At 41.9% G+C, this 15,059-nt stretch overlaps 1 protein-coding gene across 1 annotated transcript in view; it reads left to right on the top strand.

Moving 5' to 3' along the window:
- Positions 1-15,059, top strand: part of vat1 (vesicle amine transport 1) — a 32,455-nt gene that overhangs the window by 9,216 nt on the left and 8,180 nt on the right. Inside the window, exons 3-5 of the mRNA XM_038704879.1 lie at positions 8,610-8,780; positions 10,022-10,111; positions 12,096-12,337. Coding sequence (XP_038560807.1) covers positions 8,610-8,780; positions 10,022-10,111; positions 12,096-12,337 — 503 coding nt within the window. The remainder of the gene's footprint in view (positions 1-8,609; positions 8,781-10,021; positions 10,112-12,095; positions 12,338-15,059) is intronic.

The following is a 15,059-nucleotide window of genomic DNA, read 5'->3' on the forward strand; positions in this document are numbered from 1 at the left end:
TTTTATTTACTTATTTAATGAAATGTATGAAATGAATTGTTCTTATGTAATCTATATGTAGCTTTGGCAATACTGTTGTTAGACATTCATGCCAATGAAGCTGATTTGAATTGAATTGAGTTGAGAGAAAGAGAGCGAGAGAGAGATTGTGTTGTCTGTGTGTCGGTCCTCAAGTCAGACAGGGTGGTATATATTCCATACTAAATGTATTCCAATAGTGGAACTAGTTATTTTATCAGTATTGTAACATGCAATGTATTGCTAAAATACAGATTAATCTATTTAATCTTTAGTCAGTCGGCAGAAATGTATACAATTACAATTGCAATTTTTAAAATCAATTAAGTCATTTATCAAGCAAAAATGCCAGACATTCACTAGTTTTAGCTTTTAAAATGTCAAGATTATCTGCTTTCTCTGTTTTATATCATTGTAATTTAAATATCTTTGGTTTTTCACTGTTGGTCAAACACAGCAAGATATCACCTTGGGCTCTTGGAAAATGTAAAGGACATTTATTTCAGTATTTTATGACATTTTACAGACCAAACAACCTGAAAAAATATTAACAAATTCATTGATAATAATGATGATGACAGTATTAGCCCTGCAGCTCTCCATTTTTTTGGCTTAATATGAGGCGATGTTTACCTGCGACCCCTCTGTCTCACAAGACTTTGCAACTAATGACTGCATATAAAGTCATATATCGAACTAAACTGGTTTTGTGTGCCAGACATGCCACCACATTATTGCTAGATCAGCTAATGGTGTGCGAAGATAATATAGTGAGCCTTTACGTGGGTTTAACTGGGCCTATTTGCATATCCGAGGAGAAGCAGTGGTACAGAAGACAGACAGTGATTTGTTTTACACGCTCAGTTACAGGGTATATGGTTTGTTAATTATGATTTAAACCAGTGTTGCTTATATTGAAGGCTCGTATTTAAACAGCAGCTTCTTATCACAGCTGCCATAGACTCTGTGTTTGAGGAGCAATTTTCTTCTTCTGCTGTCATAAATCTTTTCATCTTTCTAGTAAATGCTGGAGGGGTTCATCCTCAGTTGAACCGTCTCATGATTGACCTGTTTATTCCCATAAGGATATAATCCACTGATTTAACCACATGTGGGAAACAATTGTCCTCCTTTCAATTACTTTTTGATCATTTTGTCTCAAAACCCCCTGAAACTTGCAGTTTAACAGATCATTATTTTTCTTAATGATATATAATATATTATTCTTATTATCATCTTCAACTGGAAACAGGGTGAAACATTTAGCCTGGCTCTGTACAAAGGTAACAAAATCTGACCAGGACCAGTTGACAGGCAACCAGCAGAGAATCCAGGAAGGTACTGGTCAAGAAATAGCTTGGCACATAACCCCCGGTAAAATGATGACATGACATTGTTTTGTACAGATTAAACAAATAAAATGAAAGTGTTAAATACCGGGCTTTAGAGGTGCCTTTGAACAGTCAGGCTAGCAGTTTCCTACTGATTCCAGTCTTTAAGTTAAGCGAAATGAGTGCTATCAGTCTTCTCCTCTAAAATAGACACTAAGTGTCATAGAGTTTTGGGTTAAATGTAAAACAGTTTTCATTGTAGAAAAAAAAACAGTAACTTGCTGATGCAAAACCCGAACAATGACATCTCTATAGCAAATAACCTGTTGAACTGTGAAGTAGGCCTTTACAGAGGAATGATGGGTATCCATCCTCTTGCCTTTTGCTTCTCCATTCTTATGTGTTTGCAGGCAATGCCACGTCAACGCAAGAGCTCTCATTAAAGAGCATAATTTCCTTAAAAGTTTGGTGACCTTTACCCATCACGATCAGGTGACCTGAGCATAACGCCTGACTGGTGCTTAGACTCTATCAGTCAGTCATGTCTTTATGTGTGTGTGTGTGTGTGTGTGTTTGTGTTTGTGTGTGTGTGTGTGTCTCAGCTGCCTCTCTCGTGGGTTCTCTCCTGTCCTCTCTCGCCAAACAATAGCTTGTTGTATTTCCTCCCATCGTGCCGCCCTTCTCCACCGCACTGCACATCTGCATCCTACGTTCTCCTCCTCCCCTCCGGCCCTCCGGCCCTCCGTAACCTCCGCTCCCTCTGCGTGACCTCCCCATATCCATGCTTAACTCCTCGTCATCGGGGAACGTGTGCACGTTTCCCCTTTTGTTTCCCCCAGAGGGCTTGGGCGGGGGGAAGTTCAGCAACTTTTGGATGTATCTCGTGGGTCTTCCACTGTGCCCAGCCAACAGCCTTTCCTCTGACCTCTCCCTGAACTGGTCATAATGTTTATGAACCCTGGCCAGCCACCAGTCACCACACCCACACTACACATTCCTGCATACATATGGGGCTCCGCTGCTTCCAATGATGACGTCTACCTCTCTTTTATTTATGAGTGACTGCAGGCCAACGTCAACTGTCATGCATTGTGTTGCAGATGTGGAATGCATAATATGAATTAGGTGGTGCTGCAAGAGCCTGTGTCATCAATATATCTGATGGTTTTGCTCCATGGCCTTAGCCACTTCCCCCTGCGTGTCAAGACTTTGTAACATTTTGGCGCCAATGCTGCCAAAGTTTGTGGTTTAATTCCAACTGGAGCTTCCCAAACTGTAGAAAAACGTACTCACTAATAGCATTGTAAGGTGCTTCAGTCTACTAAATAGCATATGTTATCGATCACCTCTTCTCATAAAGTTCAACAGCCGTGTGTTTGAGGTTTGTGTGTTAGATTCCACACATCCTCTCAGCCTTGTTTAAGATGGCCGTTATTAAACTTTTTATTTTTCCAACCAGCCAATTATGGTGGCTTCCATACTTTGCAGCTGCTTCTCGCTGGAGTATCTGTGTATAGGATCGGGTTACACCAGGTTGCACTGAGGATAATATGGAAGCACTTGATATGAGAAGCTTCCAGCTGCATGCATGTGCAGTACAACCTCGAGAGGGATGGGGGACAGCAGTCACAGCTGAGTTAAATCCTTGTTAATGGTATTCTATTGCATTGAGCTGCTGGTTCTGGAAGTAATTTTTACCATTGTAAATTCCTGTTGGAACATTTTCTTTTAATGATACCCTCATTGTTCAGCGTTCAAACATCGAAACAAGGTACTCTCCTGGATAAAAACTTTTTATCGTATACATTTCTTATGCTTTCCACAAGCAGAATATCCTACATGTTTAAGCTTTGGAAGTGTTCTAGTTGTCATGTAACATTGTCTATGCAAAGCAGGAACAGTACTTTAACTTCTGGAACAAAACTACTTTGTAACTGTTAGCTGTGGTTGACAAGGAAGGTGAGTTTCTGGCTTTAAACGTCTCTGTACAGTCATCTCAGAAGAGTGTATTGTTGTTATAAGTGCACTGTAAAGGCTTAAAGCAAGTGGAACAGGTGGCTGGATCTCTTGGGTTTGCTGAATGAGAATCCCCATCCTGGTGTAGATCTTCATGACTGCTGTCAGACCTGCAGGCAGGGCCTCAGGCTTATGAGGCCTCAGTGTACAGCTGTTTGCAGATGGGATTGAAAAATGAGAAGCATAAATGTTTTGAGAGGTTGGATGATTGCAAGAAGCTATAAGGAAAGAAATCCCCCCAGATTATTGCTCTCATTCATTATTTACCAGCTAACAAAGTCCCTAACTATTTCAGCATTAGCTCTAGTGTAGTTACATCTCTCAATTTCATAGACCCATTGTTCCTGGGAGCCATGATAAAAGTCTAATGTGCCTTGAAAATGTTTTTTTCTCCTCTCCTCCTGGTCTGTCTGCTCGGGAGGTCTTACCCTAGTTTAGAGAATGCTAATTCAGTCTGACCACTAAGCAGGAGTCTGGGCTGCGTGGTTGAACCGTCTCTGTGTTCCCCAGGCCTGGCATCGCCGGCGGCAGATCAGCTGCACTGATAGGAGAGGGAAACCAGGGCAACCTCCAACCTAACCCACCAATCACAACGCTCGCTCGCGCTCTCATTGCTGCAACCGTTGACAAATGACCCCATCCACCCACCACCACCCTAACCACTACATACAGTCGCAGGTGTATGTGAAACCTGTGTCAGGACACCTGTGTGTGTTTGTGTATGTGTGTGTGTGTGTGTGTGTGTGTGTGTGTGTGTTTGTGTGTTTGAATTTGCAGCATAACAGGATGAGAGTGCACCAGCTTGTGTTTCATTTTGCAAAATGATGAAAGAAAGTGGTTTATGTTTGTGTCCAACATAGATTCATTATTATGTGTATTTCTGCATGCTGTGTGTGTGTGTGTGTTAGATAAAAGTGTGAGAATCCTTACTCAGGAAATTACAGGGACCACCTTCACACAGGAGCAAAGGATATTTATATATATATTTTTATTCACTCACACAGTAACTAAAAATGAGCTTCCTCTGTGTTGCACAGAGAGAAAATCACCATCAGAGAGAAAAAATTAAACTTCTCTTTAAGCCCACAGTGTGTGTGCACATACACACACTTACAGTCATCCCAGAAAAACACAGAGATTACATAATATAGAGTAATACCAGTAAAATAAGAGTACACGTTCTCAAACAGCCAACCACAGCTCCTATCATCATTACAAAACTGAACTATGTTATAGAGCTGCGGAGAGTAGCAATAAAAAGTTCATTTATTTGGTTCAGCTTGTTGATGCTGTAACACAGCCACAGCGAGTTTGGGTAAAAAGAGATGCTTGGGTCCGCGTCTGTATTTCATTCTTTGTCAGCCACTACCACCACGAGCTAATGATAGGTTAAGAAAGATGAGAGTCCTTCAGGAAATGTGGAAATAAATGCAGAAGAAATCACACAAGAAAACAACACAGAGCTCAGAGGCAAGGGACCAGTCATCTCTCTGGTGTTGACAGTAGCCATATGGCCACCACCCGTCCCCCGACTAACACCTGAGATTATTGCCTGGCTCACACAATTGACAAATGCAGTGATGTGAGATCATTTTCATTTAGATAAGAAATATGAGCTGGCAGTGAGCATGCAGCTTGAGAGTAGATTGACAGATGTATTAATCAGGACGAGGGAGACATGGTATTCGTCTTATTATTTTTTTGATAAATCTGAAAAACATTTCTGATGTCCCAACCCACTGCTGCTGTTGAACTCTGGGTGTGGAGCAATAACAGTGGCCTCAGTGTCAATCTGGATTCCACTGTGTTTTGGGGAAAATTCCTCTTCACTCCTAACAGTCATGTTTTGGAAGCCAAGTGCAATTTGTGCCAAATGCGAGTACGTAAGGATTCAGGGGAAGACAAAACCCTACTGTGTATCCTGTTTCTCCAGAGAGAGAAACAACATAGATAGGTGGACGCTTTTTGACTTTCCTAATTTCCAAGTGTAAACAATTCTATTGAATCTTGAGGAGAACAAATGAAATTAGCTGCAAGAATTTGCTTAAGCTGCTTTCTCTTCCCCAAGCAATTGGTAAGTGTTTGTGGATGTTCTTAAATCACACTCAGCCCCTACCAAGAGAGATGATTCTAGTCTAGTAGAAGTAGAAATATAGAGAGAAACTATGAATCAGGAAACCAAGAACACAATGGGAACTGAAGCACTGGGTTAATGAAAGGTTAATATTTTTAATCTCTGTGCATATTTGTGAAGATTAGCTCTTACCAGCAGCCATTCAGGACTGTTCAAGGCCGCAGCCCCATTCCTCACTCCTCTGTGATCTTTGTATATATGTATGGATGTGTGTGTGTGTGTGTGTTTGTGTGTATGTGCGTGTGTGCGCGTGTGTGTGAAGTAAGGTGGGGAGCAGTAAGGGGTTCTTGGCACGGCTCAGCAGTCTTGTGACGGCTGATCAGGAGTTTGTTCTCAGGGGATTCAGAAACAGGTACCTTCTTCCTCCCTGGGCAGCAGATTTCTTTAACCAGGAATAAATTTATACACACACAAATAAAGAGAAAGAAAAATATCTGATTATATAAAGAGATGGTTTTCTACTGTTTTAAGGTCTGATTGGAAAGTAACTATTTGTTACTTGAAGTTAAAAAAAAAAGCAATATGAGAAGAATAATTTTAGCATGAACCGTTTTCCCCATTGTTCACTGACTACATAAAGCAGAAACAGAAGGGGAACCACTGTGTTTATGACAGCAGTGTTAGTTAAATATTAATATGTGAGTGCCTGGCTGTAAGTACGTGGGATTAATGGATGCATCATCCTGTTGGACACTTTTTCACACCTGTATGTGAAGGCTGCTACTATATGAAAGAGATATTTAGTAACAGCTCTTAACCCCCAACCAGACAATACTTTTTCAACATTGTTTCACTTTTTTTATCTTCCCTTCTGCCTCACATACAATAGCTCATGTACTTGTGTAAAAACCCATGAGTCCAAGGCAAACAGATGCTTGTATGTGTAAAACTATAAGCACATGATAGGTACATTTCTTATCATATGTCACTGTATAGCATAACTCCACTGCCCTTTAATTTGTCTATAAATGGCTCCTGAAAAACCTTGACACATACTTACATGCGGCTGGCTTTCCAAGGTTTGGTGGCTACTTAGAGGAAGGCATCACTCAGTTGTCAAATATAAACTGATGACAAACTTGTGATTGCCATCAAACTGTCTTATGTGCGAATCCCTTATATGCCCAAAGGAAGAGCAGTCAATGAAACAAAATGGCTCCCTTTGCTCAGTCATTGCCGGTAATTTGGCCAAGGTTTCCTTGGCAACACAAACTTGGTTTCTCACTGAGGACAAGGAGAGATGGTGCTGTTATAACGCAGCCGCAACAACACACACATCCAACAGCAACAGCCTTGATTTTGTTTTCTCATCCATTCTCCCTTCAGTGTCAGCAGGCGTGATCATAGTAGTGCAGAGCAGTCGATTCATCTCACATGGCCCTCAGATGAGAACCACAGATCAGAAATGTTATTTTTTTTGTCTTTACGCTGAAATTATGGGGGGGGGGGGGGGGGGGGGGGTTGTAATCAAATTATTTTTCTTGCCTTTTCTGTAACAAAGGCTCCCTAAATGAATTTTTTTTCACTGTCATGCTGACCGATTCCTGGTCAGAAATTAATAAAAAGGATCATTTGTTTTGGCATTAATCTTGTCCCCACATCTCATTTTTTGGCCAGTGTCAGTGCTGTTTTTATGTGATAGTGCTGCCTCAGAGACTAACTTCCAGGATGTCATTGAGGAAATTGTGCTATTCGACTGGTTCACTGGATCAGAATCATTTTTATACTGAGATGAAGGAACCAGACGTGCATTAGTGTCATCTAATGCATGTGCATGTTCTACCCATACAAAATATATAAACCATAATTCTGACATTCCGATATTTAGAAGATATACATGATCAAACATAATAAAATAAATTAACTAATTAAATTACTTACTGGTCCTGTTACATTGAGTATGCAGAACAGACTATAGAATAATTTACCAGATAAAATAAGTGTACCTTTATGGTTTGGGAACATTCTCCTACATCTTTAGCTAAATGCTCCATTTAAAACCAAATTGTGTGTTTTTTTATTATTTATTTATTTATTTTACATGATCTAATCAGAAATGTACTAGATTAAAAAAAGCATCCTCTTTGGTTACTTTTGCACAACTCTAATCAACAACTCTTCTCGTGCATGTGCCTGCTTCCTGGCTTTCTGATTATCTTACAGGGTGTGCATATTAAATGTTTGGGTTTGGTTGCCTATGTAAGCAAGCAAATCACAATTTCATGATTCATTTAATCCAAACCAATCCATCATTAAAAATTGATGTAAATGCATGTGTTGCTTTATGTTGCTTTATTCTCTGTTATCAGATAAGACGTGCTCTTTACTTGGTCAGGCATAGATGACCTTTATGGATGCCTTTCAGTTCAAGTCCTCAAGTCAGCCTCCATTGCAAACAAGCCACTGCTTATCAGTAACCTATTTCTTCTTGCTCTGGCTGCCTTAGCAAACATTGGCTGAGGCATTTGCCACAATTATGTACACACTTTCAAATACAGTGAACACAAATAGATATCAGAAACATCTACCAAAACACACAGTCTCACAGCACTTTGTCTTTTAAAGTTATCTTGGACAAAGTAGCACATTTTATTTTTCAGCTGGAGCTGTGTTTATGTAATTTGCAATAGAATGTCATCCAGCTCTCCTTTCCTAACAAACAGATACCTCAGCTACATTTTTGTCCTGTGGAACTTAAGACAGATTGTCTTAAATAAGGGAACCAAAAAATAAGAAGCATCACTGTGTGTGAGTGTCTATTTTCCCCAGGCCAGACAGGGTAATGTGATTGTGTTTAATGCGCTCTTTACATACCCTTGAGCAAAACACATCCACACTGTTATTGACTGGCTTGTTTGGGACAATAATGCAAATCACATTTACCTTCCATAGAAAATACGTGTGGATTGTGAATTCTTGGGTGCCTTCAGCAACTGTTCTGTTCAGCTGAGTTTCATGTAGGTCTTTGTGTTTCCTTGAACAACCATACAGAGTTAAGCTTGAATCTTTGTCAGTAGTCTTTGTAGCAGAATCCATCACAGGTAATTTCCTGAAATATATTTTTTTTCACGAAATTACAAATATTTATTAACTCTGCCATCTTCCTTCAGGTGGTGTGGGCATTGCTGCCACTCAACTGTGCAAGACAGTGAAGGATGTGACTGTGTTCGGCACGGCATCAGCCAGCAAGCACGAGACTATCAGCGAGGGCGGAGTCACACATCCCATCGACTATCGCACCAAGGACTATGTGGAGGAAGTTCGCAAGATCAGTCCGAAAGGTGAGAAACTTGGCCATCTGCACTGGGTTAAGTGCTTTAAATTTAGAGTTGGTGTGTGCAGGGATTGGGAATAACGTTAAACAAGTGATCCACTGAATTATCTTTAATCAAGGTTTCTGCATGTTTCACTGAGGTTGTTTCATAAAGCAAATAGTCCAGATCGATATATTCCCACTGGTACAAAGCAATACTGTCTGACTGCAGAATTAGTGGCTCAGTGTTGAACAAACAGCAGAGAGTGAGATGATACAGTTTCATACACTTTGGGTTTTTTTTGCTCATGACACAATTCTCAGCAGAGCTGGCTGCCATGTACACTAGACTGATAGCATGTAGGGAGTCATTTTTCACTAAGCAGTGAGGGATTTTCATCCCTATCAATAATGCATCCAAAGAGTTTTATGTAGACGTGGCCTCGCTAAGAGGGGCACACAAAATGCTACTTTTCAGCAAATGACGTCCAGTTCCTGTTTTTTTTCTTTTGCATGCTGCTGTGTTCCTAGCAGCAGGATGGAGACTGTTATTATGCTGGAAGCTCATTTCATAGTCCCCTCTCCAGCCAGTCTCTGTTCTTTGTAGCATGGAGTGAGACAGATAGACATTACAGAGGCAGATAGGAAGACAGCGAGAACTGACACTTTGGACAGAATGTATCTAATTAGAAGGCTGGATCAATGTGAAGCCCTGCTCACTACCTCTCCCTCTGTCTTTGGATCTCTGTCAATTCATCTGTGCTGTGGTCAAGGCATGGTCCTGCTGTGAGCCTCCCACGGTCAATAGAATCAGGGTTTAACAGAGCAAGGAGGGGTAGCCCAATTTGAGGAGTTCCCTCTGGCACAAAGAACATCATTAAGGCTGAGCCTACATGGCCACATTAATAAGCCACAGAGAAACCTTCATAGTTGGGTTGCCATGCTTTACCATGTGTTTAGACATTAATTTGATATCCTCTCCACCTAGGAATGAAATGGACAACAACACAGGGACATTTTATTCCTCTTGTCTTATCAGTGACAAGAATGAGAAAACATAAAACAAGAAGGATCTCACCCCACTCTCCTCCTCTCCTCTATTGGCATATGTATGGGTTCCTCTTCGTGTAAACATGGCACAACTTGGCTACATTCTCTACTCCTAGTGAACTCTGCCATGCGGAGGGGGCTGCTGAGGAGACTTGGCAGGCTGCTCTCACTGAATACACACCAGTGATAACTGTCCCTTTCTTCTCTTTTGTGCTCCAGGGCTGGACATAATATTGGACTCTCTTGGAGGATCAGACACCCATAAGGCCTACAACCTGCTGAAGCCTATGGGCAAACTTATCACCTATGGTAAGTAGTAAAAAATATAGAGTCAAGTTTGGAGGAGCTTTATTTGAATCCTCAGTGATCCTCCAGGAGCTCGTGAGGAAGTAATAGGAAAGAGTTAATGCAAACAGATTTGGTTAAAATGGTAAATCTGGATGAACACCCACCTTTTATCACTTTTATAATAATCAGATTCAGAACCACTTTTATGAGCGTTAAGTCAAATAAAGATGAAGCCTCAATCTCCTCTCCCTCAAGCTTCTCCATTTTTTTCATTTTTAAATTTACCAGAACTTCTTTTGTAATGTCTAAAACCAAACTATTTTGTTATTAAGCTTGTTGGCAGAGCTGCACAGCATGGTAGGAAGCCCAAAGGTTACATATACTGTTAACTGCATGGCTAGCTACCTGCACCTGCTGACAGGAATACCCATGAACAGCGTATTCCTAAACGTGTTTTTACTCTTACTGAAACTCATTAGCAATATTATTATTCTGCGTAAGTTCACTAAATTGGATTTTTTTTCCTAAATATTAATCTTCTTCATACAAAATATCAAAAAAGAAATCAAAAACCTCCCAGAGATCCTGGATTATCCTTGTTAAAGGGGATGTAATGTGTTTCAAAATCATTTTTGATATTTGTTGAAATATTTACATCCTGACAGCAATCAATAAATCAAATGCTCTGAATTTTATTTTATCCGGTATTTGTGGCTGTTGCAGGTCTGTAATAAGCCCAGCCTGGCAGGTCTCCCTGCCTGTCTACCTTCCTACCTGCGCGCACTCTGCCCATGCACTCATTGCGCATGAAAATGTATTTTGGTGGGGTGGCTTCTGAGGGAGGCCTGCGGGGAGGGGGTGGGATTTTTTCAGTTGGTTACTTCCAAAATCAAGCTGTCTCTTTCTCCAATGTTACCTTCCATAGCTTTAAGCAAATTAATACAGTACATGAAACAGGGTTTCCACACTTGCAACAGAATAGAGCTGCTTCCTGGTGGGCAGTGTGACCTCTCTGTAGAGATCCATGTCCTCACTGTGCTGTGTATCATCCGTGGGAGGCCTTTACGCTTGCTCTGTTACAATGCCAATCTGGAACCAGCATGCATGCAACAGTGGGCGGGGTCGGCATCCATGGAGAACAGGGCCTTGCCTTTGCATGCCACACAAAAACCCTGTACCCAGCATGGTGCCCCCCACCCTCGCCCATTCACCCTCTATCAACCCTAGAGAACCCCCCCCCAGCCTTACCCCACCCTCCCGGTCCCTCCGTGCTGGCTGCTCCTCTTCCAGCTTATCAGAAGTATGCATGGCGGAACAATGGGCGTTCTATCCACACGAAACCTGGAATGTGTCTGAATGTAGCAGGCCGGGTCCCTCTCTTCTCTCAGAGCTTGCTTTGTGTCCCCTGTTTCCCCCGAGAGAGAGAGAGACAGTGAGACCATAGGAGGCTGTGTGAGCTATGCCTCACAGAAGGACGGGTTAGGAAGGGGATGTGATGAAAGTGAGAGCTGAAGTGCTTAAGAGGTTTTCATGGTCGAAGGCGTAGGTGAGGGTGTGAGGGGTAGAGCAAAAGAGAGGTGGAGCGAAGATTAAAAACCCTGATTAACAAATAGAAGCACCTGACAGGACTTAATGTTGATTTGACACGATGATAAATAATTAATCAGAATTTTTTTTGTCAATAATTGAAAAAAACTTTTATTTGAAATGATGAGACATCAACAAAGCCTAAGCCCATTTCTTGTGTTTTCCAACCAGTGAATTTTTTTTCCTGATTAATGACTTTAAAAATGTATGAAAATATCTGTCAGTTAAATAATTGAGTGATTGTTTCACAGCTAAAAGAGAGAAGTTGATAAGGTTGATGAGTACGGTCAGAGCAAAAGAGGAAAAGGGAGTAGGAGTGGGGGGCAGATCATTTGAAAGAGAATGGACCGGTCCTCTAAACAAAACATACACACACACTCTCTCTTTTTTAGACTTTCTCTCCCTCCTTCTCTGTCAGGTTCTGCTAACATGCTGGCGGGCCAGAAGAAGAACCTGCTCGCTGTGGCTAAGAACTGGTACCATCAGTTCTCCATCCACACACTCAGCCTGATCCAGGGCAACAAGTCAGTGTGCGGCTTTCACCTGGGCTACCTGGATGGGGAGATGGAGCTCATCAGCCAGGCTATGAACTCCATTCTGAGTCTCTATAAGGAGGGCAAGATCAAGCCCCGCATCGACTCCACTTGGCACCTCGAGCAGGTTTGTGTCTGTACACTGTACACTGGAATTAACATGTTTCTTGTATGTTGATTGTCAGTGGATTGATTACATTCTTTATTTGTGTTATTCAGTGTTTATCACATTATCTCATAATATTATTCATAAGTAGTTTTGGGAGATATGATGATTTATACAGTGAGATGATATTTTGCTTTATAGTTTTACCAAGATAGTGATCTGTTTAATGTCTCTGGTTGTATTATTGATGTCAGTGTTGCAAATCAGTGAGCGGGACTGCACTAGTGTAGCTATTTACAGGATTTGAACAATCAATGTGACGATAATTTCAGTATTTTTAAATCTGGGCCCTATTTTCACATAATTTAGTGTCAAAATTACTAGTAGGTACAAAAGGTTTTGGAATCCATGTAGTTGATGGCTTTAGCTGGCAGCCGCGAACGGGCTGCAATGGATGAACGTATTCCTTCGGGGAATTGCGCCCGTTAAAATTACGTCCACAATAGTGCTAGCCACTGACAGGCTCTGACTGTTAGTAGGTGTCTAACAATATCATGGAAAGCATCCATATGAATGATCTCTGAAATCCTGCGAGAGGCGAGTTGTTATAGGAAGACGACGGTGGAAACGTGAGTCAGAGTTTGTTGTTGAGAGGAATCTGTTATGTTGGAGTAACGTTGGGAAAAAAAGTCTTGCTAGCAGTTCCTCTGTGTACACAACAAACTCCTCTCCTTCGTTTCCACTGGCATTTCTTCTCACCTCTCACGGATTTCACAGTGAGAATTGTCCTTGAGTGAGACTTCCTATTAAAAACAAAGAGTGTCATATGTATCTTTATCTAAAAAAAATACTGAGATATTTCTTTTACCTGTATGTGTCTATTTAAACATTCGCTGTTTTCTTCCATGTTTCCTAGACTGAATCCATACTCAATGCTGTATTTCCATTAATCTGCCTTTGTATATGGATTTCAGATCCATTTATGCCCAGTTGTTAATGTGACTAAAATCATCCTTGTGTCCCTCAGTCCAAATGTTCAAATGATTCATTGTGACCTGTGTGCATTTACACCTGAATTACATCTATTTTTACACCATGTGCTTACAACCCAGTCACCCAGAATTCATGCGAATGTCAGGTGGATTTGTGTGTGCGAGTTTTGCAGTGGCATCTGCAGGAGCTGGGTGTGGCTCAGATTCAACAAGGCTCAATATTCAACAGGCAAAGTTTGTCCACAAGAAGCCCTGTGTCTCGGTCATAACTCACTCAGCCAGACAGAGTCAGATTGTTGCTGACAAAATTAACACTGCTAACAGATATGAATAGAGAGTGTGAAAAACACTGAGAGAAAGAGGGAGTCAGAGGCTGACATCTTCTGTTGTCAAAGTCGAAGCTGGTCAGTATTTTGGCCTGTGTGACTGCGGCCAGAGAGAAACACCCGCTGTCTTTCTCCGCCATCTGACGCCCTTTCTCTGCCTCTCCATCTGTCTGCTCTTTATATCAGACTCTTTCTCTTTCTCTCTGTCTTTAGGTTATTGACTCCCTCTCTGTCTCTCTCCATCTCGCTGTATTCTCTCCTTCTCCCTCCTCACAGTGTCTTTTTTTGCTTTTTCTCTCCTGTTGCTATGGTGACATCCTTTAGTCAGTGAGTGCGTCGGTCTCAGGGAGGGGCACTGATGTATGAGAAAGAGACATGAAAGGAGCGTGGAAAAAAAGAGGAGAGAAGAATGTATATCTCAGTCTGTCTGGAAGCGATCGGGCGTGTAAAGTGTATGTCTGCAAACACTGATGGTCGTAGCAGCATCAAAGACACAAAGCTGTTGGGCGATAGCTCATCTGATAAATGATCAATTATTACGAGCTGACTACAAATGCCACGCCCTGACCCTATCCATCACAGCCGTCCATTGTCACTTATTTGGTCCGATAATCAATGAACATACTTGGACAATGTTTGAAAATAAGCATTACCCCTCCCTCCCATGGTTTTTATCTGGATTAATATCTACATCTGCACTGATACCCAGAGGATAATGGCCATGTCTGTAGCCGCAAATAGCACACTCCAGTCCGAGATGCCCGGGAGCCAGAGAGGTTGACAGATCTCAGAGAGTGAAGGGTGGAAGTGGGTGGAGTCATCAAAAGAGCCTCGGTCGCTCTCACTGTGACTTTCATTCACATTGAAGATGATTCTTATAATTCCCGGACTCACCCCTCCCTTCCTTTCAGTTTCAGCGAGGAGTGTTCCTCATCTGAAGGACACCAGTTGCCCCCACACCACCACCACCACCACCCCCTGAACTCCCACACTCTCCCTCTTATCCATGTGTCTGAGTCGTCAGGGCCACGTTTCAGCCAGGCTTTACGTTGCTAGGAGATGGCCCTGTTGCTGTGGCATTTGTCGTTAGGTGGTCTGCCTGCCTTGCACGAAGAGAGGGATCGGAAGAGGGAGGGCGGGCGGGGGAAGCGATGGAGGCAGGAACAAGACAGTGGACAGAGCTCGGTGGTCAAGAAGCGGGTGGGGTTGTGTGGCTGGGATTCTCCAATATCGTCGTTATAACTGATAGTCTGTGGGGTCAAGTTGGTCGATCCATCAGTGGATGGGGGTTTGGCTGTATGTCCCAAAAAGTAAGATGATTTATTAGCTCCATTAAATTGAGCTATGTTACAACCAAAACGTGTTGTAGTTCAACAGACTAAAGAAAAGACTATGTACAAAGATCTTCCATGATCAGCAATAGAT

Source organism: Micropterus salmoides, unplaced genomic scaffold (genome assembly GCF_014851395.1).
Source record: "Micropterus salmoides isolate LMB-PRFRI ecotype aquatic unplaced genomic scaffold, ASM1485139v1 Ms_hic_scaffold_10, whole genome shotgun sequence".
Taxonomy (NCBI): Eukaryota; Metazoa; Chordata; class Actinopteri; order Centrarchiformes; family Centrarchidae; genus Micropterus; species Micropterus salmoides.